Source organism: Rattus norvegicus, chromosome 19 (genome assembly GCF_036323735.1).
Source record: "Rattus norvegicus strain BN/NHsdMcwi chromosome 19, GRCr8, whole genome shotgun sequence".
Taxonomy (NCBI): domain Eukaryota; kingdom Metazoa; phylum Chordata; class Mammalia; order Rodentia; family Muridae; genus Rattus; species Rattus norvegicus.
Genome location: NC_086037.1, coordinates 24,044,548 through 24,065,987, shown reverse-complemented (window position 1 = coordinate 24,065,987; position 21,440 = coordinate 24,044,548). Strand labels below are relative to the sequence as shown.

At 43.5% G+C, this 21,440-nt stretch overlaps 3 protein-coding genes across 5 annotated transcripts in view; 1 reads left to right on the top strand and 2 right to left on the bottom strand.

Moving 5' to 3' along the window:
- LOC134483263 (uncharacterized) overlaps positions 1-5,383 on the bottom strand; it is a 55,144-nt gene extending 49,761 nt beyond the window's left edge. Inside the window, exons 1-4 of the mRNA XM_063278552.1 lie at positions 5,205-5,383; positions 4,011-4,170; positions 2,689-2,832; positions 1,891-2,057 (exon numbers count right to left, since the gene is read on the bottom strand). Coding sequence (XP_063134622.1) covers positions 1,891-2,057; positions 2,689-2,832; positions 4,011-4,170; positions 5,205-5,331 — 598 coding nt within the window. The 5' untranslated portion in view covers positions 5,332-5,383. The remainder of the gene's footprint in view (positions 1-1,890; positions 2,058-2,688; positions 2,833-4,010; positions 4,171-5,204) is intronic.
- LOC134483260 (disks large homolog 5-like) overlaps positions 1-21,440 on the top strand; it is a 664,485-nt gene that overhangs the window by 153,743 nt on the left and 489,302 nt on the right. The gene's annotated exons all lie outside the window — the stretch shown is intronic.
- The window catches only part of LOC134483259 (uncharacterized), a 478,774-nt gene that overhangs the window by 169,294 nt on the left and 288,040 nt on the right, over positions 1-21,440 (bottom strand). For 2 of the 3 annotated variants that reach the window (XM_063278541.1, XM_063278544.1), the window contains one exon: positions 20,155-20,425. The exons of the other annotated variant lie outside the window; for it this stretch is intronic. The gene's annotated coding sequence lies outside the window, so the exon portion shown is untranslated. Of the gene's footprint in view, positions 1-20,154; positions 20,426-21,440 lie in introns of those variants that run through there. 3 annotated transcript variants of the gene reach the window in all.

Sequence of the window (21,440 nt, the reverse complement as noted above, 5' to 3'; positions counted from 1 at the left end):
GAAAATTGTTGTTATTCATATTCCCAGCTATATAGGGATTAATAAAGCTTGCAACTGTGTGCAGTTGTTTCTGCCTTTGCTGTGCACCAACTGTGTCCTGGGGGTATGCGACCGTACCCAAGGCCCCCAATTCACTAGACATTGACAGTGGGTCACCCCACAAAACACAGATGCTGGAGGATGATCCTGACCCACAATGAGCAGTGGGAACACCAGAGCCCTGTAGGGATGCCTGGCAAGCTAACTCATTGAGCATGCACAGCTCAGTAAATTTCCTGTGAATACACATCTCCTGAGATCTCTCTATTTGATTGGAGGTGATCCTGTCCACCTAATACAGTACATGATGTGGAAGGACAAAAGCACCTGCAGGAGCTGTGGTGATGACTCACAGGGTAGAGCATCTGCTGCTCTCTCAGAAGAACCACATGGACCCTAACAATTGGGTAAAGCATGTCAGTGATTACTTCATAAAGTGTGTGTCCGAGAAACAGCCACATTATCCACACAAAAGACACTGTCACACTGGGTACCCCTTGGTGACTTTGAATTCACTTATTAGCCCAGGATCCATGGAACATGCAGAGATCCATCTCCACCTGTCAGTTCTAAGTCCACAGGAGGGGACAGAACCCTTGAATAAGAATGATGGTCTTAAGAGTCAAGAGATAGAATTCAATTTTTATTCATAAGGAATTCATTTTTACAACAAAACAGGATTAAAACAAATAAATTAAAATATTAAAAATTTTTCAAAAGATAAAAACAGTAACAAGAACATATAAATATGAAACAACAAAAAGAAAATTTCAATTAAAATCATAACAAAAATATTTCTAAATAGCACACTCTTAACGAACATTTAGAAGCACAGATGTATTGCTGTTTCTCCTCGTGCACACATAATGAAAGGAGGTCCCACAAGTTGTCTCTCAGGTGCTGTTTTCTGAGAAGAAAGTAAGACCTCAATCAGTCAGGCTGGCTTAGTGTTATATAAATTTAGGGTCTCTAAGCAATGACAAATTAACTCTGAGGAAGAATACTCATCCAAAAAATTTGTTACCATTCAGGATGTTTGTCATCAGGGACTCCTGAGAAAGCAACTTATTCTTCAGGAAGCTCTCTTACTGGGGTGTGTCCAATTCCAGCTCTCTTGCACTTTCTGAGACCTAGGAGAGGAAGGCAGTTTTTCAGACACTGATTTGGTGGGGAAATGCTAGCCAGCTGTCAGAAGGCTGCCTTCTACCACCTCAGTTCTATTGGACAGTCAGCATGGACCTTTTAACTGATATCATTGTTGCTAACTCTTTGGGAAGGGCAAAATCTCCAGAGAGCCTCAAAGTAATGTGGGCTGCCAATATGGGACCCAGACTTATACCAGTGCAAACCAAGAACAGGGAAATGGAAGGAACCTCATTGGGTTGCAGGAAGAAAGGAGATGTCCATACGTCACCAAGGTTAAAGCCAATGACATGTACTAATTTGACATTTGCACTTGGTTCTTATCCCAGAAAGGTGCTTCCTACACAAGAAGTCACATGACCAGAGAGTGTCATTTGTCAAAGGACCAAGAACTTGTTCAAAACTCCACAGAGCATCCAATCTATCATATGGATATGCAATAATGAGGTATGTTATTAATCTGTCACCATTTCTATACTGCAGCTTCAAAAAGAGCAGACAAATATACTTGCAAAATAATTCAGTTTCTGAAAAGTGGTTGGCTTCCCAGAATACTTGTGCATAGGCAGAGCAATGAACAATTCCATTACATGAGGTGGTTGGCTGGTTGTGAGTGTAAATTAGAAAGGTGGTAGGAGAGAGCAAAGATGTATCAAATTGGCAAACTTTATCAGATATTTTAAAGCTAACACAGCTGCTCATCCCTACCAGATGACGCTGGGTCTAGACGTTGCTGGTCTTTATCTTTCTTGTTGAAGTCAACCAAATATTTCTGGTTGAGTGCACAATCAAGATGTACCTCCTTGCTCTCCTGCTTCAGTGGGACCAACTTCTTCCTACATGTGTTCTCCATCAGGAGCTGGCTGAGCAGGTTTCTGGAAATACAGTCTGCATAGTAAGATCATGCTGCCCCTTTCTCCCATTCCCACTCCCGAGTGCCACTAACTCCACCAGGACCCAGATACCCATGAAGACTTAATAGAATTCATTTCGATACACATAAGCCTGCTGCACAAACCACAAAGAGTAAATTCCGGGAAGAATAAATTGTTTGTTTGGCCCGAGCACCAATTAGTGTCCGCATCTCTCAAAAAGAACATGGATCTACAACTATCCATGAAAGCCCAATGCATGGGGGCAACATCAATTAGTAGTGGGCCAACACCCTCAAAGGAGGTCAGTAGAACTAAGAGAAGCTCATGCTAACCATGTGGTCCACCCACTGAGTTTTGTGAAACCTGGTATGAAACCATAGGTCCAGGTCAGCCTAATAACCTGCTGACTTCAATCAGTGCTGTTCTATCTAGAGCCTTCTGAAGATGCCTAGACAATCCTGGGATGAGTAACAGTCTTTTATGGAACTGAAAACTGAGTCCTAATGACCCTGGCACACTGATGTGTAAACAGCACAAGAGATAGAACCAGAGCTGAAGACCGTCCAATCCAGAACAAAGAAAGTCAGAAATGGCCATTCCACAAGTGATAGCCTTTCTGACCAGGACTTACCTAGAGAAGGTAATCTCCTTCTTCAGCTTATGGCTGTTCTCATGGATCTCAGTGTTCTCCATCTCTAAGTTGTGCAGAATTGACATGACTGCCTCCTCCATTCTCTCCAGGTCTTCATAATATGGATTTGGCCTGAAGTGTGGCCTGGCCCCAAATGATAGAATCCAATGAACATCGGCATTTAGGAATATATGAACTCAGGGTGGGTCCTGTACTACCCCAGTCCTGGAAGGACACCTTCTGAATTCTACATATTGGATCTTCTTCAGCTTCAGAAACGTGTTTTTCTGCGTCCAGGACACCAGAATCTCAGCATCCAGATGGAGGCTTCCCTGGCTCCCTTTGTTCAATCAAGAGGAAATCTGCAGTCAAGCCAGTTGAGCTATCAAGAGACTAGGCCACACCTCTCCATGCTCCCCCACCCAACACAGCCAGAAACCTGTGATTTCTTTTCTCCTGTCCCGATAACAGACCATATATCAACACAAAATTATAATCTGCACAAGGAATACAAATAAACAGACAATGGTGGCCACATAGGCAAAGAACTGTGCTGTTGACAGTGGGGCTCCCAGAACAAAGCATTCACATCACCATGAATGTGTTACAGGTAAATACTCAGGCCAAGACATAGACCCCTAGATTCCAATGTGGAGGGAAATATAAACATATAAAAGTTGTCCATATGCATTTGGATGTATGCACATACAGACTCACAGACTGAGAAATACCCACAAAAAAGAGAAATGTAAAAACAGAGTCAGAGAAAGAGAAAGAGAAATATGGAAACAGAGAGTACTGTGAAAACCAGGAGAAATGCATCCACCATTGCTGTCTCAGAGGGCAAGACACACAGACAATAACAAACATGCCTGAGCCTGAGACCTTCTAGTCAAGCATTGAGATGAACAGTTTGGGACCAGGCCCCTCAGGCTGCTGCCTGGATCTTCCAGCACTCAGTCCCCTGCCTAGCAAGTACAGAGACTCACCATAAACTCACTGCAATTACAATCTTGCAAAGCCACCATCTGTCAAGGGCTTTGCAAATGCACACTAGACACTCACTCTCCCTGACTTTATCCCCGAATTCTTCATTCAGACCACAAGTTCTGCTTTTCAATAAATGGAAGCAGATGAGTCCATTTTCCATCTCGCTCCTCAGGAAGGGTCAAGGTTCTGAATCTCCTCTATATGGGAGGTGAGGTTTAGCATAGGGTGGTTAGGGAGGCACAGCTTTCTAGAACCCAAAACCTTAATAGGATAAGATGAAGGTGACCTTTCAGTCCCAGGAATGAAACCAGAGCATTTGGAGCGATTCATACCTGTTCTTCATGGATCTCTCTGTCAGAAACCTCAGGCGATCTCTCAGGTCATTTCTCTCCTCGGTAATGAGCTGCAGCTCTTTAATCAGCCTCTCCTTTTCCTTCTTGGCCTGATTCTCGCTTAGGTCAGTGCCAGGGGATGATGTTTCTCTCCCAGCGTCTGTAGGTAGAAGAACACAAGGGAACCTGCATGGGGAGAATGCATAGAGTGTACATACACCACAGTGAGGCCTAAACAGGAGAACAAACCTGGAACCCAGTGTCACTGCTAGGCGATTGGTCTATGCTTAAGAGGCCTCCTCAGTGGATCTCAGTTCTCCCACTACTCTATAGAGACCAAGAGATGTAAGCAGCCAGGTGTTCCCTATTCCGGACATCAAGTGCCTACATGTACCACGGAGATGGCTTCTCCAGGATTATCATCAGCTGAACCGGGTACAGCTTGGTTTCAGGACCCTCACCCCTGTGGGTTCAGAACTCAGATGATAAATTCACCATCCACAAGACTTGAGTGATTGGAGACACTCGGATGTCCTACCCTGATACTCTAGGCCAACAACTTTGGATTAAAAACACATTTCCATGGAGGACATGGTCAACAGACTTATCAGTTCCCCTATTTGAAATACCAAATGCCCAAGAAGTTCCAATAGGTTACAGGCTGAATCTTGGTCCACATGTTCCAAATACTTTTGGTATTTTAGAAACATGTTTGTAACACACAACCTCTAATATATAAAGCTAACGATGACCCTGCCAGTTAGAAGAAATCAGAGGAGGTCTAATAACATAAGGTTATTGCCTGGAGCACAATTCTCCCCCTGTTCCTACTGTCAGATATCCACTGTATTTAAAGAAGCAATGATAGTGAAGTACATTGCTGCCCTGTCTAAACTCAGAAAAGGTGGACCCTCCATGACTCCTGATGGTGTTATTATATCAATGTAACATAACAAATGCACTGTAAAAGTAAAGACCAGAAGTTCACAGAATAATAGCATTGGCCTTACCATATCCTCCCAGTGGAGATGGGGAAACTAAAGTTCTGAAATCCTGACTTTCAGGAATTGTGATATTCATGGAAATTCAATTCCTTTTCAGATGCTCCAGTTGTTGTGGCCCATTGCTAGAAAGGTCAGCGTAAGCCTGCAGCCCCCCTGGCAGGAAGCTCAAAATACACTGCCGAGAACTTACTCATCATTCCCCAGAAGTGCTGTCTTTGTCCATCATTACTTTGAGGCGAAAGGCTAGACTCCTTCACTTTAGTCTCTCCAGAATTGACATTTCCCCTCCCAAAACGCTTGCGAAGACGGGAAAACATGTCTTAGCTTGTAACCGCCAGACTCAGACTGAGAGAAACTAGGGCACTGGTTGTCACTACAACACTGGTGACATCACAGAGGATGCCAGAACTCTCTAGGAGACAATAGAATGTCCAAGAAGGGACAGCTGATGTCATGGGGTGCAGACTTTGCCTCCCTGCTAATAATCTCCCTGTACTGAGCATAAGCAGAGGTGCCCTTTCCAGGAGACTTTCCTGGGACAGAGCCACTGAGCATCTCCTGCTTCCAAAGCCAAACTTTCCTCAAGGCTTGATTATAAAAACCTTAGTAATTCCTATGCATCTAAATGAATGTTTCCTTCCATATCTTGCCCCAAAATGTCTCATCCTAACTCAAATTGTCCTCATTCACCAATGTTAGCCATTAAACCTTCCTGAGATTTCACACCAGATTGAATATGTAGTCAAAAGTTCTCTTGTCTCATTCTGTACAGGTGCTTTAAATCACATCAAGAAGTAGTCTGCATGGTAGGTTACAACATGGGTGTGTGTTAGGGGAACACTCATGAAGTCATGTGCTTAGCAATCGACAATTGCCAGAAAATTCCTTAGTTGAAAGAGTTGAAGTCTTTATGGTGCTAAGAACAGTGTGGAGACCAGTTGGCAGACAAAAGTGCAATATTGGACCCACCAATGAAGGGAACCTCATGCTGCTTGTGGGGTTCTCATCTCTGCGCCAATGTCGCCAAAGGAGCACTGCTGACAGGCCTTCTATCAGAAGCTGAGCTTCTATCAGAAAAATAAAATAGTCAAGAGATATAGGGGGTGCAGATAAAGGTGTAGGACGAGGCTATACACATCACTACGTGGATAGAGCAAGGACCCAGCACTTGTGCTCTGGGTCATGGGCTTCCCCACAAACACAAAAGCATCTGTCACAGTAAAAAAATGGATACTGTATTGAGTGCACACACTAACACTGATTGATCAGATCCATACCCCAGATTTTGGGGGCAGATCCATGGCCCCAAATATCTTCCTCTCAACTTATACAGCAAAAAATAAGAAAGAAAGAAAAAAGTCAAAACATAAAGCTCAAGCTTCTCATATGAGGATTGCAGGAAGTTTGATCTGGTGGTCAGTTCTGATTAGGCCATTTTAGATAGAACAGTGCACAGTGATGCTTAAGGTGATGGGTCCTATATAAAGCTTTCTGCAATATTGGAATTTTAACAAGCCTCATCCAGAACATACAGAACAGGAAAGGATGTGATCACCATGTCCTTGCTCTCTATCAGGTTATTTTTCTGTGTCCGTGATTGTCAGGCATAGACAGCAACAATCTGAAATAGCTGGTAGACATGGAACAAAGTGGCTAAAACTATAGTTGTGGGTTACACACCTCAACTGTCAAAGGCTAATGCTGTCCACACAGTCCCTGGAGGCCACTCTTGTAAGACTGTCTACTGGAAAGTAGAAGCAGGTTTATCTGAGCTCAAAGTGAACCTGGCCAGCTAGGAAGAGGGCAACATGGGATACTTGAGACCCTGTCTAAACCAGCACAGAAACCCACACTTCCTTCAAAGCATCATCTATGAATTCTTGATTATCTACCATTCTCTCCCTACCTACCAGTCTTTCAGACTGGAATTGTACAAAAGAACTGGAAATGATCTTCCTATTCTGAAGACCTTGATCTCTCTTTCCTTAGGTGCACATTAAGAACTCATGCAAATGGGTATGACCATCTGAACATCTTAGTATCATCTACTCAGTATATCTAGCATAATACTGTGCCTATGGCAATCTCAAGCTTCCTTGAGTTTCGCTGACACAGCAAGAAGTATGAAGTACTGAGGCCACACCCCAGTGATCCTTTCAAGGGTTTAGAAGAAAGCCATCAGAGAAACTCCACTTCTTTGTCCTTAGATTAAATCAAGCTGATACAATGTGAACCTGTTGGGCTATTTAACCATGCATCTTTCTGCCAACCCCAGCTTTCTGAGTTCAGTCCATGTGAACCTGCATGGGGAGAATGTATAGAGTGTACATAGACCACAGTGAGGCCTAAACAGGACAATAAGCCTGGAATCCAGTGTCACTGCAAGGAGTTTGGTCTTCGCTTAAGAGACCTCCTCAGTGGGTCTCAGTTCTCCCACTACTCTATAGAGACCAAGAGATGTAAGCAGCCAGGTGTTCCCTATGCCTGCTGACACACGCAATAAATGCAGTAAATTTTAATTTCTGTTCAATTGTTCAGTAACTTACTTACACTTGCATATTGCTGTGGAAGTGATGGGGTTTCGTGATCAGCATTGCATTTAACAATGCATAACCAATCATCCCTCCTACAATGACTGTATATAGAGAAAGAAAATTTATTAGAATGGTGTATAGGCTGTGGTACAGCTAATTCAACAAGGAATGGAAGGTCCAAAATGCAGTAGTTGCCCCTGTTGAAGCCAATCCCCCTAGCATAGCTGTACCCATTTTGTTCCATGCCTGCCAGATAGTTCATATTCTTGCTGTAATATGTCTGCCTGTCATGGTTGTCTGAAAATAATTTAACTCAGAGCAGGGTCAGGAATGATCACATAACTTGTGTATGTTTTTTTTATTGGTTATTTTGTTTATTTGGATTTGAAATGTTAACCCCTTTCCAGTTTCCCCTACAATAACCCTTCATTCCACCCCCTTCCCCAGCCTCCTCGAGGGTGCTCCCCCACCCACCCATTCCCGAACCACTGGGAGCAAGTTCTTTATGTTGTGAGGTTTCTTAATCTTAAATTTCATAAGTATAAGTTCATGTAGGACCAATAAAATTAAAGGTCAATATGAGGGCTGCAGAGATGGATCCATGGTTAAGAGCACTGACTGCTCTTCCAGAGGTCCTGAGTTCAAATCCCAGCAACCACGTGGTGGCTCACAGCCATCTGTAATGAGACCTGATGCCCTCTTCTGGTGTGTCTGTAGACAGCTACAGTGTACTTATATGTAAATAAATAAATCTTTAAACAGATAAAAAGTCAGTATGAACCTTTGTTGTCTAAAATGGCTTGAGTCTGGGCTGACAACCAGACAGCCCTTCCAGCACCTGCCTATGAGCTCACATTTTACTCTTTATAAACTGACATAGAAAAATGTCCATAGTCCTAGCCTGACAAATTCTCAGCTACGTCTCTGATGATCAGTCTTCGGGTGGGCATTCAATAAACCATCCCTGTCTAAGTGAGGTCAGAGTTTGTGTGGTTTATGGGGAAACATCTGGACCCCAACAGTTTTGTCCATAAGGCTGGATATTTCAGCTGGTCTTCAGTACATGCAGTACTCCTGAAGAAGTAGGCGAATTAATAAAGCAAACTTCCTTCTTCCATGTCCTTGATATGAGCCGGCAGAAGGTGTGGTCCAAACAACAACCTACAGATTGGGTAAAGATCTTTGCCAATCCTACAACAGATAGAGGGCTTATATCCAAAATATACAAAGAAATCAAGAAGTTAGACCTCAGGGAGACAAATAACACTATTTATAAAATGGGGATCAGAGCTAAACAAAGAATTCACAGCTGAGGAATGCTGAATGGCTGAGAAACACCGAAAGAAATGCTCAACATCTTTAGTCACAAGGGAAATGCAAATCAAAACAACCCTGAGATTTCACCTCACACCAGTGAGAATGGCTAAGATCAAAAACTCAGGTGACAGCAAATGCTGGCGAGGATGTAGAGAAAGAGGAACACTCCTCCATTGTTGGTGGGATTGCAGACTGGTACAACCATTCTGGAAATCAGTCTGGAGGTTCCTCAGAAAATTGGACATTGAACTACCTGAGGATCCAGCTATACCTCTCTTGGGCATATACCCAAAAGATGCCCCAACATATAACAAAGACACATGCTCCACTATGTTCATAGCAGCCTTATTTATAATAGCCAGAAGCTGGAAAGAACCCAGATGCCCTTCCACAGAGGAATGGATACAGAAAATGTGGTACATCTACACAATGGAATATTACTCAGCTTTCAAAACCAATGACTTTATGAAATTCATAGGCAAATGGGTGGAACTGGAAAATATCATCCTGAGTGAGATAACCCAATCACAGAAAAACACACATGGTATGCACTCATTGATAAGTGGATATTAGCCCAAATGCTCGAATTGCCCTAGATGCACAGAACACCTGAAAATCAAGAAGAATGACCAAAATGCAGATGCTTCACTCCTTCTTTAAAAGGGGAACAAGAATACCCTTGGCAGGGAATAGGGAGGCAAAGTTTAGAACAGAGGCAGAAGGAACACCCATTCAGAGCCTGCCCCACATGTGGCCCATACCTATACAGATATTAGATAAGATGGATGAAGCAAAGAAGTGCAAGCCGACAGGAACTGGATGTAGATCTCTCCTGAGAGACACAGCCAGAATACGGCAAATACGTAGCCGAATGCCATCATTAAACCACTGAACTGAGAACGGGGCCTCCGTTGAAGTAATCACAGAAAGGACTGGAAGAGCTTGAAGGGGGTTAAGACCGCATATGAACAACAATTCCAACCAACCAGAGCTTCCAGGGACTAAGCCACTACCCAAAGACAATACATGGACTGACCCTGGACTCCAACTGCATACGTAGCAATGATTAGCCTAGTAAGAGCACCAGTGGAAGGGGAAACCCTTGGTCCTGCCAAGACTGGACCCCCAGTGAACATGATTGTTGGGGGGAGGGCGCTAATGGGGGAAGGATGGGGAGGGGAACACCCAAATTGAAGGGGAGGGAGAGGGTTGAGGGATGTTGGCCTGGAAATCGGGAAGGGGAATAACAATCAAAATGTAAATAAGAAATACTCAAGTTAATAAAGATGAAAAAAATAAAAAGAAAAAAGAAGGTGTGGTCCAGATTAGAGATGGGCCTTTCCATCTCAAAAGATCTGAATTAAAGATTTATCTTCTGAATGAACCCACACACCTATGGTCACTTGATTTTTGACAAAGGAGCCAAAACCATCCAATGGAAAAAAGATAGCATTTTCAGCAAATGGTGCTGGTTCAACTGGAGGGCAATATGTAGAAGAATGCAGATCGATCCATGCTTATCACCCTGTATAAAGCTTAAGTCCAAGTGGATCAAGGACCTCCACATCAAACCAGACACACTCAAACTAATAGAAGAAAAACTAGGGAAACATCTGGAACACATGGGCACTGGAAAAAATTTCCTGAACAAAACACCAATGGCTTATGCTCTAAGATCAAGAATGGACAAATGGGATCTCATAAAACTGCAAAGCTTCTGTAAGGCAAAGGACACTGTGGTTAGGACAAAACGGCAACCAACAGATTGGGAAAAGATCTTTACCAATCCTACAACAGATAGAGGCCTTATATCCAAAATATACAAAGAACTCAAGAAGTTAGACCGCAGGGAAACAAATAACCCTATTAAAAAATGGGGTTCAGAGCTAAACAAAGAATTCACAGCTGAGGAATGCCGAATGGCTGAGAAACACCTAAAGAAATGTTCAACATCTTTAGTCATAAGGGAAATGCAAATCAAAACAACCCTGAGATTTCACCTCACACCAGTGCGATTGGCTAAGATCAAAAACTCAGGTGACAGCAGATGCTGGCGAGGATGTGGAGAAAGAGGAACACTCCTCCATTGTTGGTGGGATTGCAGACTGGTAAAACCATTCTGGAAATCAGTCTGGAGGTTCCTCAGAAAATTGGACATTGAACTGCCTGAGGATCCAGCTATACCTCTCTTGGGCATATACCCAAAAGATGCCTCAACATATAAAAGAGACACGTGCTCCACTATGTTCATCGCAGCCTTATTTATAATAGCCAGAAAATGGAAAGAACCCAGATGCCCTTCAACAGAGGAATGGATACAGAAAATGTGGTACATCTACACAATGGAATATTACTCAGCTATCAAAAACAACGAGTTTATGAAATTCGTAGGCAAATGGTTGGAACTGGAAAATATCATCCTGAGTGAGCTAACCCAATCACAGAAAGACATACATGGTATGCACTCATTGATAAGTGGCTATTAGCCCAAATGCTTGAATTACCCTAGATCCCTAGAACAAATGAAACTCAAGATGGATGATCAAAATGTGAATGCTTCACTCCTTCTTTAAATGAGGAAAAAGAATACCCTTGGCAGGGAAGGGAGAGGCAAAGATTAAAACAGAGACTTAAGGAACACCCATTCAGAGCCTGCCCCACATGTGGCCCATACATATACAGCCACCCAATTAGACAAGATGGATGAAGCAAAGAAGTGCAGACCGACAGGAGCCGGATGTAGATCGCTCCTGAGAGACACAGCAGAATACAGCAAATACAGAGGCGAATGCCAGCAGCAAACCACTGAACTGAGAATAGGTCCCCTATTGAAGGAATCAGAGAAAGAACTGGAAGAGCTTGAAGGGGCTCGAGACCCCAAAAGTACAACAATGCCAAGCAACCAGAGCTTCCAGGGACTAAGCCACTACCTAAAGACTATACATGGACTGACCCTGGACTCTGACCCCATAGGTAGCAATGAATATCCTAGTAAGAGCACCAGTGGAAGGGGAAGCCCTGGGTCCTGCTTAGACTGAACCCCCAGTGAACTAGTCTATGGGGGGGGAGGGCGGCAATGGGGGGAGGGTTGGGAGGGGAACACCCATAAGGAAGGGGAGGGGGGAGGGGGATGTTTGCCCGGAAACCTGGAAAGGGAATAACACTCGAAATTTATATAAGAAATACTCAAGTTAATAAAAAAAAAAAAGAACAACAATGCCAACCAACCAGAGCTTTCGGTAGACTAAACCACTACCCAAAGAGTACATATGGATAGACCCAAGACTCCAGCTGCATATGTAGCAGAAGATGGCCTTGTTGGGCACCAATGGGAAGAGAATCTCTTGGTCCTGCCAAGGCTGAACGCCCCAGTGTAGGGGAATGTCAGGATGGGGAGGTGGGAAGGAGTGTGTAGTTGGTGTGGGGAACATCCTTGTGCAAGAAGTGGGAGGGGGATGGGATAAGGGGTATTTGGATGGGAAACTGGGAAAGGGGTTAACATTTGAAATGTAAATAAAAAATATCCAATAAAAATGCTTTAAAAAAGAAAAAAAAATAAAGATTTATCTTCTGATCTCCAAGATTTGGATTACAAGTAGGTCTTCTTGCTTCAGAAAATTTAATGAAGAAAAAAAAATCCAATGGTGCTTATGCCTTTAGCCTCAGCATCCAGGAGGTAGAGGCAGGTGGATCTCTGAGTTCAAGGCCAGCCTGGTCTACAAAATGAATTCAGGACAGCCAGAGCTACACAGGGAAACCCTGTCTCAAAAAAACCAAAGAAGAGGAGGAGGACCAAGAGGAGAGGGTTGAAGAGAGGAAAACAGAAAGAAGGAAGGAGAGAGAGAGAGAGGGAGAGAGAGAGAGAGAGAGATCTCCCCCTCACAGGGCGTCAAGCCATTTGGCATTAGTTAATTCCAGGTACACTCAAGTTGACAACCAAGAACACCAATCACATTACCCGTGGTTGTGATCTCACCCTGGTAGGCTCCTGAGTAGGAGGCTGAAGCAGGAGAATTGCCATAAGTCTGATGCCAGCATGAACTACACACGTGTTCCAAGCCAAGCCAATCTCAGCTACAGTTTGAGATTCTGTCTGAAAAATATGAAAGAGAAAGAAAACATAATTTCCTAGAGCAGTGTTTCTCAACCTTCCTATGGCCTCAACCCTTTAGAACAGTTCCTCATGCTGTGCGGATCCCAACTACAAAATTATTGTATTGCTACTTCACAACTGTAAATTTGCTACTGTAATGAATCTTTATTGTAGTGTAAACTGTCTGATAGGAGACCCTGTGTGGGTCACGACCCACAGGCTGAGGGCCTTTGCCCTAGAGGTGGTCTTGGCCTAGTTTATATAGTTCATATTATAATGGGCTCTCTCAGCGTTTGAAGGTCAAGTATATTCACTTGTAACATCAAAACTTTAAAATTCAGTTGAGCTGCTGGCTGGTACGGTCTGACATCCCCCAGAATACCTTTGCCATTTTGTTCCATGTCTGCCAGCCATTTCATATTGTTGCTGTAACACGCCTGCCGTCACTGAGGAGGAGAAGGGAGATGGCTCAAGGACATGCTGACCACACACCTTGTTTTGTTCTGAATATTCTGTATGCCGTTTGCTAATCTTGAGAAATTTGCACCTTAAGGAGTGGTTCCCTGAAGTGGATACAGGTGATAGGCTAAGGCAGATGTGTGAAGGAATGTTTCACTGAGGCAGACACAGGTAAAAGGATGTTCTGCTAAAGCACGCATGTGAAAAGACACGTGATGAAGGGTTCTGCACTAAGGACACACATGCATTGGTCTGCCTTGCATTCTGTAGTTGAGCTGCATTTGTTGGGACTTCATAGAACCACAGCAAAAACCCTTCTGGTGGGCTGCTGTGGTTTCTCGCTGTTTCCTTGGCCTCGGGCTGATGGGCAGAGTGATGTCAGCTGAGACAGACACATGTGCTGAAGCACGACACAGGCTGAGGCCAGACCCATGGAGGACAAGGGATATTGAGAGGGAGTTTGGATGGAGTTATGCTTGCGTAGCTTGTTGGTCTGGGGTCTCTGCTGATCTCTGCTCGCCTGAGAGCTGCTCTTACTGACTGTGTAGCTTCTTGGCTTCTCTTTGTTCCACTTGTACAGCCCTCAGGACCACGCTCTCCTCTCCCTTAACCATGGCTGCTGTCCTCTTCCTCTCTCCTCTCCATCACACATGTTCTTCCTTTATTCTCTGGCAGCTTCTTCCTCCTTCTTCCCTCCTCATGATCCTCTCTAGCAAAGTCCTCAAAGCTCACCTCCCCCATCTCTCTGGGGTGCAGCTGTTGGCTGTTGGCTTCTTTATAATCACAGTTAACTGGGAGCAGGGTCAGTTATTTGGGGTTAACCGGTCTTGAGTTCTACAAATTAGCATTAAAATACAAGCAGAATTAGGCCAATCCACCACATCGATTTCTTTTGCTTTGTTTTGTTTTAATTTTTCTTTTACCCTTTACTTTATTTTATTTTCGGCTATTTTTTAATCATTTGTTATTTTATTTATGTATATTTCAAACGTTGTCCCACTTTCCACACTCCCCTCATCATATCTTACATCCCATTTCTGCTCAGCTTTGCCTATGTGACAGTGCTCCCCCACCCACACATATCCATTCCCACCTCACACCTCTAGGACCTCCCTTCGGTGGGCAACAGGCCTCAGGGTAGTCAATGGCCTCCCACCACATGATGCCACTTAAGTCAGTCCTCTTCTACACAGTTACCTAGAACCATAGAGCCATCCTTGCATATACTTTGGCTGGCAGTTTGGTCCCTAGGAGCTGCGGGACTGGTGACAGGGGATCTGGTTAGATATTAAAGACAAATGGTTTCTGCTTTCTCCTCTTTTTCTGGTTATAGGTGAAATCATGTTTGTTCGCTTCCCTTTTTTGAAATTATTGAGTTGATTAATTTCTTGGTTTTTCTTGTGTATAGTTTAGCTCATTTTCTTGGGGTTTTCCTCGTATTTTCCTCTGTTGTGCTCTCTTAAAGAAAAATATTGTTTAAATTTGGTTTTGTTGTGAAATATCTTGGTTTCTCCATTTATGGTGATTGAGAATTATGCTGGGTATAGGAGCCTGGGTCTGCATTCCATCTGCCCAAATTTTTCTGGCTTTTGGAGTCTCTGTTGAGAAGTCTGGTGTAATTCAGATAGGTCTGAATTATTTATTACTGGTTATTTATACCTTACCCCTTTTAAAGTTCTTTCTTTGATCTGCGTATTTAGTGTTTTAATTATTATGTGAATGGCAGAGTTTTTTCTGGTACAATTCATTTAGCCTTCTGTAGGCCTCTTGTACAGTTATGGCATTTTCTTCCTTACCTTATGGAAGTTTTCTGCTATGATTTGTTGAAGATGTTTACTGGACCTATGAACTGGAAATCTTAATTCTCTTCTATATCTATTATCCTTAGGTTTCAACATTTAATTGTGTCCTGAAATTCATGGATGTTTTGGATTCAATAAACCATACATGTTTATCTGAGATGGGTGTTTTGTGCTTTGTTGGTGACCTCCATGATGCCAATTCTTCCATTTAGTAGAACGTTGGATAATGAGACATGGTCAGGAATGGTGACTTATTGACATAAACTATATGAAAATAGGTAGGTTAATTTATGTGTGTTAAGTATCAGTAGTCTCCTGGGTGGTTTTGGTTCCCAGTTGGCCATGTGCAACTGTTTCAAAAGCCCAGGTTTGATGTTCCTTGGGTTTCCTATGATGATGCACTCAGATATGACAAATATCAACAGAATCGTCGTCAAAGAACTTAATTTATATAATAGACTGAAATTACTAATTATGTTACAAAATATTTGATCACACTGTGATCTCCAAGAATGTATTATTTACTGATAAACTATTGTGTGGTATAGCATCGCCATGGCACAGGCATTTAACACAAGGGTTGTTTGTTTGATGTAAACATGGACTTTACTTTGGTAAGGCTAGCCTACCACACACCTTTATTGCAAAGCTAAAACTGCATTTAGGTTCAGAGCAGATCAAGGCACAACTTGAAAGGAAATGAAGATGACTAAACCAATGGAAAATCTTTGAGTTGAAGGATTTTTAGAAAGTGTGCAGAGGGAAGAAGAATGCTCTTCTGGGAGGTCAGTGAATTAGGAAGGACAGTTGGGAGTTGACTTCTGTATCTGACTCCTGAAACTTCATTGGTAAAAATTAACGTCTGGAATTTTGTGTTGTAAAACAACACATTGGCTCTGCAGCTTTTGGCAAGGGCCATGGACAGAGAGATCACAGCAGCTGGGGACAATCTGAAAGGAAATCAGGTTTTCTTAAGTCACCTGAGAAGTCCTCACGGACAGAGGAATGAATGGGCAGCACCATAATAGAAGGCCTTAGGATCGCGTACTGAGCTACTCTAGATGCCTTGAAAATAGAAGCCGAGAATGAAAAACTAAATGACGTCACAGGAAGTAGCTCAATCCTCACTGTGATCATTTCATGTTGTAATTTATACTGGATTCTTTTTTAAAAAAATTAAAAAAGAGTCTTCTGTTTTAATGTGAGGCTGTCTTAGAATCACAAAATGCTTACACCTGTATGGCGCCTGGCATCTAACACTATCGGGCTAGAGATTCTACTTTTAAATGCATCACCATCGACAGCTTCCATTTAACCAGCAGGGGTCCATGCCAGGCAGACACTGAGCAGGTTGTATGTTCTGTTAATCTCCACAACAACCCAATTCAGCAGAAACACCCCCATTTTACAGGTGAAGAAACCACAGCTCAAAGCAAATGAGTGTCAGGGTCCCCTCAGTCTCACTGACTGTCACTCAGACCCACATCCTTCTCTGTAAAGGGAAGCCATGGGCCTGATGTGGGCTGTGCAAGCTGACTCTGCTGAGATGATCAATGCTATTCTTGACCCTGGGAGAATTTAAGACAAGGTGACCCACAGACTCCTGGGATAGATTCTGTCTCTGGGTTCTAGGGTGTGACACGGTATTCCTTGCCATGGGTCTCTACTCACATGAGGAGTCTGCTCCCATGTGTCAGCTTCTATGGCAGTGGCTCAAATCACTCCTAATGATGCAACCCTTTAATACAGATCTTCATGCTGTGGTCACCCCCACCATAAAATTATTTCATTGCGACTTTGTAACTAATATTGCTGTTCTTGTAAGTCATAATATGCAACATATCTGATAGGCAAAGTATCAGAAAAAAAGGGCCTGGGAAGGGGTCTCGACCCACAGGTTGAGAAACATTGCTCTGTGAAATACTTTTAAAGTAAGGCCTTCTTCTCAGGAGAACCCGGAACAGTTGTTAGAGCAGAGATGCCCTGAACTAGTTACATGATTTAGCAGGCCTTAAGGACAACAGAGATTCCTGGCTAAAGGCACAATCTGAAATCACTGTCCCCAGGACATTTCTTGCCTCAGGTTTTCCCCATAACAATGTGAGTCTGCTTAAACATGTCTGTCCAGGAAGCCAGTCCCTGTAGACTGTTATACAGACAGAATGCTAAAGTCAAGAATGGTTTCCCTCTGACGGCCCATAGTCACTTCTCTAGAAGTAAGTTCAAGTCCCCTGTGTGTAAAGTCACATAGTGTGTGAGACTTGAAATGTCATCCGTTTGAGTTGACAAAAAACAATTCTCACTTCAGATTTACAGCTGACCAACAGTTATTTTCAGGAGAATACAGAGGGTGGCCAGGCCTGCAGAGTCAGATCCCCTCCCTGCCTGGGACAATCCCACCCACAGTAGACTTCTGCTTCTCCTAACAGTGTTATCAGAAAATGTGACTTAAGTTTCTGAAGTACACAATATGCACAAACCCTAAAGTTGTTAGATGGCCGATATGGGGCTTTTCTCTGCTTTAAAATCATTCTGGCCTCTCCTCTGCCCTGGACTGCATTCTGTTCTCTCTGGTCCGTTGATCTTTAAGTACCTGGGTTCAACTCAAGGCCTGGGTGGGGAGGAGGACCTTTTCTTGTAGGAATGAGCATGGATCAAGAATGTATCCCCACTGTGACTGGGCAACAAAGTACCAGAAAATCTCCTCCAATCACAGACCTGGGTCATGTGGGAGCCACCACTGTTTCAAAGGGACAGCTGGATGCTTTCTCCTGGAAGAAGCACTTGGGGGTTGACTGTCACTTCTGAACCTTCTGCTCTAAGTTCACTTCTCAGAAGGGGCACTTTGCTCTAAGTCCTTTGGGGGACTCACCCAGCACTGGGGCTGGAGGATCCTATGGTGTTGCAGCTCTGAGCTGGGAGGGGGAGCTCGCACACTGACTTGAAGAAGCCTGTTTTCACAGCTGATCTAAGTCTGAGGAACAGGTGCTTTTAAAGAAGCATGTGAAAGCATCTCCTGCAGGAGAGCCCAGTCTGCAGGGAAAGTCACACAGGACATCGAAAAGTGGATTCTCACCTTCCACGGGGTGGGTGAACCAGGGAGGGCACTGGATGGTCAGAGAGTTTGAGAAACGCCTGAATTTTCTGAAAGACTTCCAGCACTTTACATCCCACCACTATCCCAGGCTCACATGTGAGGCTCAGCAAAGAACGCCACCTGCTGGGGTCCCTGAAACTAAACTTGGAGTGGAGAACTGTGGAATACACCTCTGGGTAGGGGGAGATGCAGGAGTCCAGGGCCAGGCCTGGGGTCTGTCCCTTTGGGTCTCCTTGCTTCCCAGAGGCTCTGAGTGCAGGGCCAGGGAGCCCAAATCTCAAATTCTTTGGCCTAAGTAGTGAGAGTCAACAGGACAGGGCAAGGCAGGGCAGGGATGGGCAAAGGAGGGCCAGGCACAGGAAAGCCAAGCCCAGCCAGCCAGTGCATAGGCTCTGGGCATGAGGGACTGGGGACAGCAGGACCGACCCTCACTCTCCAGGCTGGGCATGGCACCCCAGCAGGGATGTGGAGAGTCCTGGAACCGACAGCCCCTTGTCCTCTGGCTGCATCTGACAGTGCATGGGGGGCTAGAAGTCAGAGAGGCTCCTGGGATCCCCCGATTTCCTAATCTCATTGTGCTCACTAGAACACTATTAATCTTCTACAAAATTACAGAGCAGGCTGTATGAAGACTCAAAGCTGACAATGTGGACATAAATTATGAGTATGTGTAGCAAGACCCTGGCCACTTCCAGGTTCTTAGATAGTAACTGAGAACCTCAAACACGGTAGTAATGTGATAGTGTGGGGTGAATCTAGTGACAACTAGTTTCTATTGTGACACAGATGACACTTTTTGTGTCATGGTCAGCTTATAATGAATGACTAGACCTAAGCTTGAGAATAAGCAAAGACTACATTAGTTCTCTAGGTGCTGAGCTTTTAAAAGCCCTGGGGTGACAGCAAGCTTTTGTGGACATTCTGGATTGGTCCTTCTGTACTTTAACTCTGTGAGTCGCCTCCACTCTCAGTAAGTTAGTTCAATTCCATAAATTGGAAATCTGTCACCTGGAAAAAATACATTCTCAATACGATCCCAGATTGGCCATGGAAAAAGGGTAGCTTGAACTGTCCCACCTCGGTTGGGCTTGCACAGGCCTGCTCTCCAAAAGAAACCTGTGTTCACAGCTGCAGGCTGCATTCACTATGGATGCTCTTGAGGATCCTCCCTAAACTGCTTAGATTAAGATAATTTTCTTGCTAACAATCAAAAAACTCATTATGCCAATCTGGCCTACAAGAAGCTAGTTTCTATTCTGTATTTTATCAGATGTGTATAATACATATAGTCATCATTGATAACAGCTGAAAGATCTGCTCTAACATGGACACTAAGTGGTGCTGGAGGATGATCCTGACCCACAATGAGCAGTGGGGACACCAGAGCCCTGTAGGGATGCCTGGCAACCTAACACGTTGAGCATGCACAGCTCAGTAAGTTCCCTGTGAACACACATCTCCTGAGATCTCTCTATTTAATTGTAGGTGATCCTGTCCACCTAATACAGCACATCATGTGGAATAACAAAAGCCACCTGCAGGAGCTGTGGTGATGACTCACAGGGTAGAGCATCTGCTGCTCTCTCAGAAGAACCACATGGACCCTAACAATTGGGTAAAGCATGTCAGTGATTACATCACAAAGTGTGTGTCGGAGAAACAGCCACATTATCCACACAAAAGACACTGTCACACTGGGTACCCCTTGGTGACTTTGAATTCACTTATTAGCCCAGGCTCCATGGAACATGCAGAGATCGATTTCCAGCTGTCAGTTCTAGGTCCACAGGAGGGGACAGAACCCTTGAGTAAGAATGATGGTCTTAAGAGTCAAGAGATAGAATTCAATTTTTATTCATAACAAATACATTTTTACAACAAAACAGGATTAAAATGAATAAAAATATTTAAAAATATTTGAAAGCAAAAATAGTAACAAGAACATATAAATATGAAACAACAAAAAGAAAACTTCAATTAAAATCATAACAAAAATATTTCTAAAAGCATATTCTTAACGAACATTTAGAAGCACAGACGTATTGCTGTTTCTCCTCTGGCACACATAATGAAAGGCGGTCCCCCAAGTTGTCTCTCAAGTGCTGTTTTCTGAGAAGAAAGTAAGACCTCAATCAGTCAGGCTGGCTTAGTGGTATATAAATTTAGAGTCTCTAAGAAATGACAAATTAACTCAGAGGATGAATACTCATCGAAAAAATGTTGTTACCATTCAGGATGTTGGTCATCAGGGACTCCTGAGAAAGCAACTTATTCTTCAGGAAGCTCTCTTACTGGTGTGTGTCCAATTCCAGCTCTCTTGCACTTTCTGAGACCTGGGAGAGGAAGGCAGATTTTCAGACACTGATTTGGTGGGGAAATGCAAGCCAGCTGTCAGAATGCTGCCTTCTACCACCTCAGTTCTATTGAACAGTCGACATGGACATTTTAAGTGATATCATTGTTGCCAACTCTGTGGGCAGGACAAAATCTCCAGAGAGCCTCACAGAAATGTGGGCTGACAATATGGGACCCAGACTTATACCAGTGCAAACCAAGAACAGGGCAATGGAAGGAACTTCATTGGGTTGCAGGAAGAAAGGAGATGTCCATATGTCACCAAGGTTAAAGCCAGTGACAAGTACTAATTTGACATTTGCACTTGGTTCTTATCCCGGAAAGGTGCTTCCTACACAAGAAGTCGCATGACCACAGAGTGTCATTTGTCAAAGAAACAAGAACTTGTTCAAAACTCTACATAGGATCCAATGTATCACATGGATATGCAATAATATGATATGTTATTCATCTGTCACCATTTCTAGACTGCAGCTTCAAAAAGAGCAGACAAATATGCTTGCACAATAATTCAGTTTCTGAAAAGTGGTTAACGTCCCAGAATACTTGTGCATAGGCAGAGCAATGAACAATTCCATTACATGAGGTGGTTGGCTGGTTGTGAGTGTAAATTAGAAAGGTAGTAAGAGAAGCAAAGATGTATCAAATTGGCAAATTTTATCAGATATTGTTAAGCTAACACATCTGCTCGTCCCTACCTGATAATGCTGGTTCTGGCCGTTGCTGGTCTTTATCTTTCTTGTTGAAGTCAACCAAATATTTCTGGTTC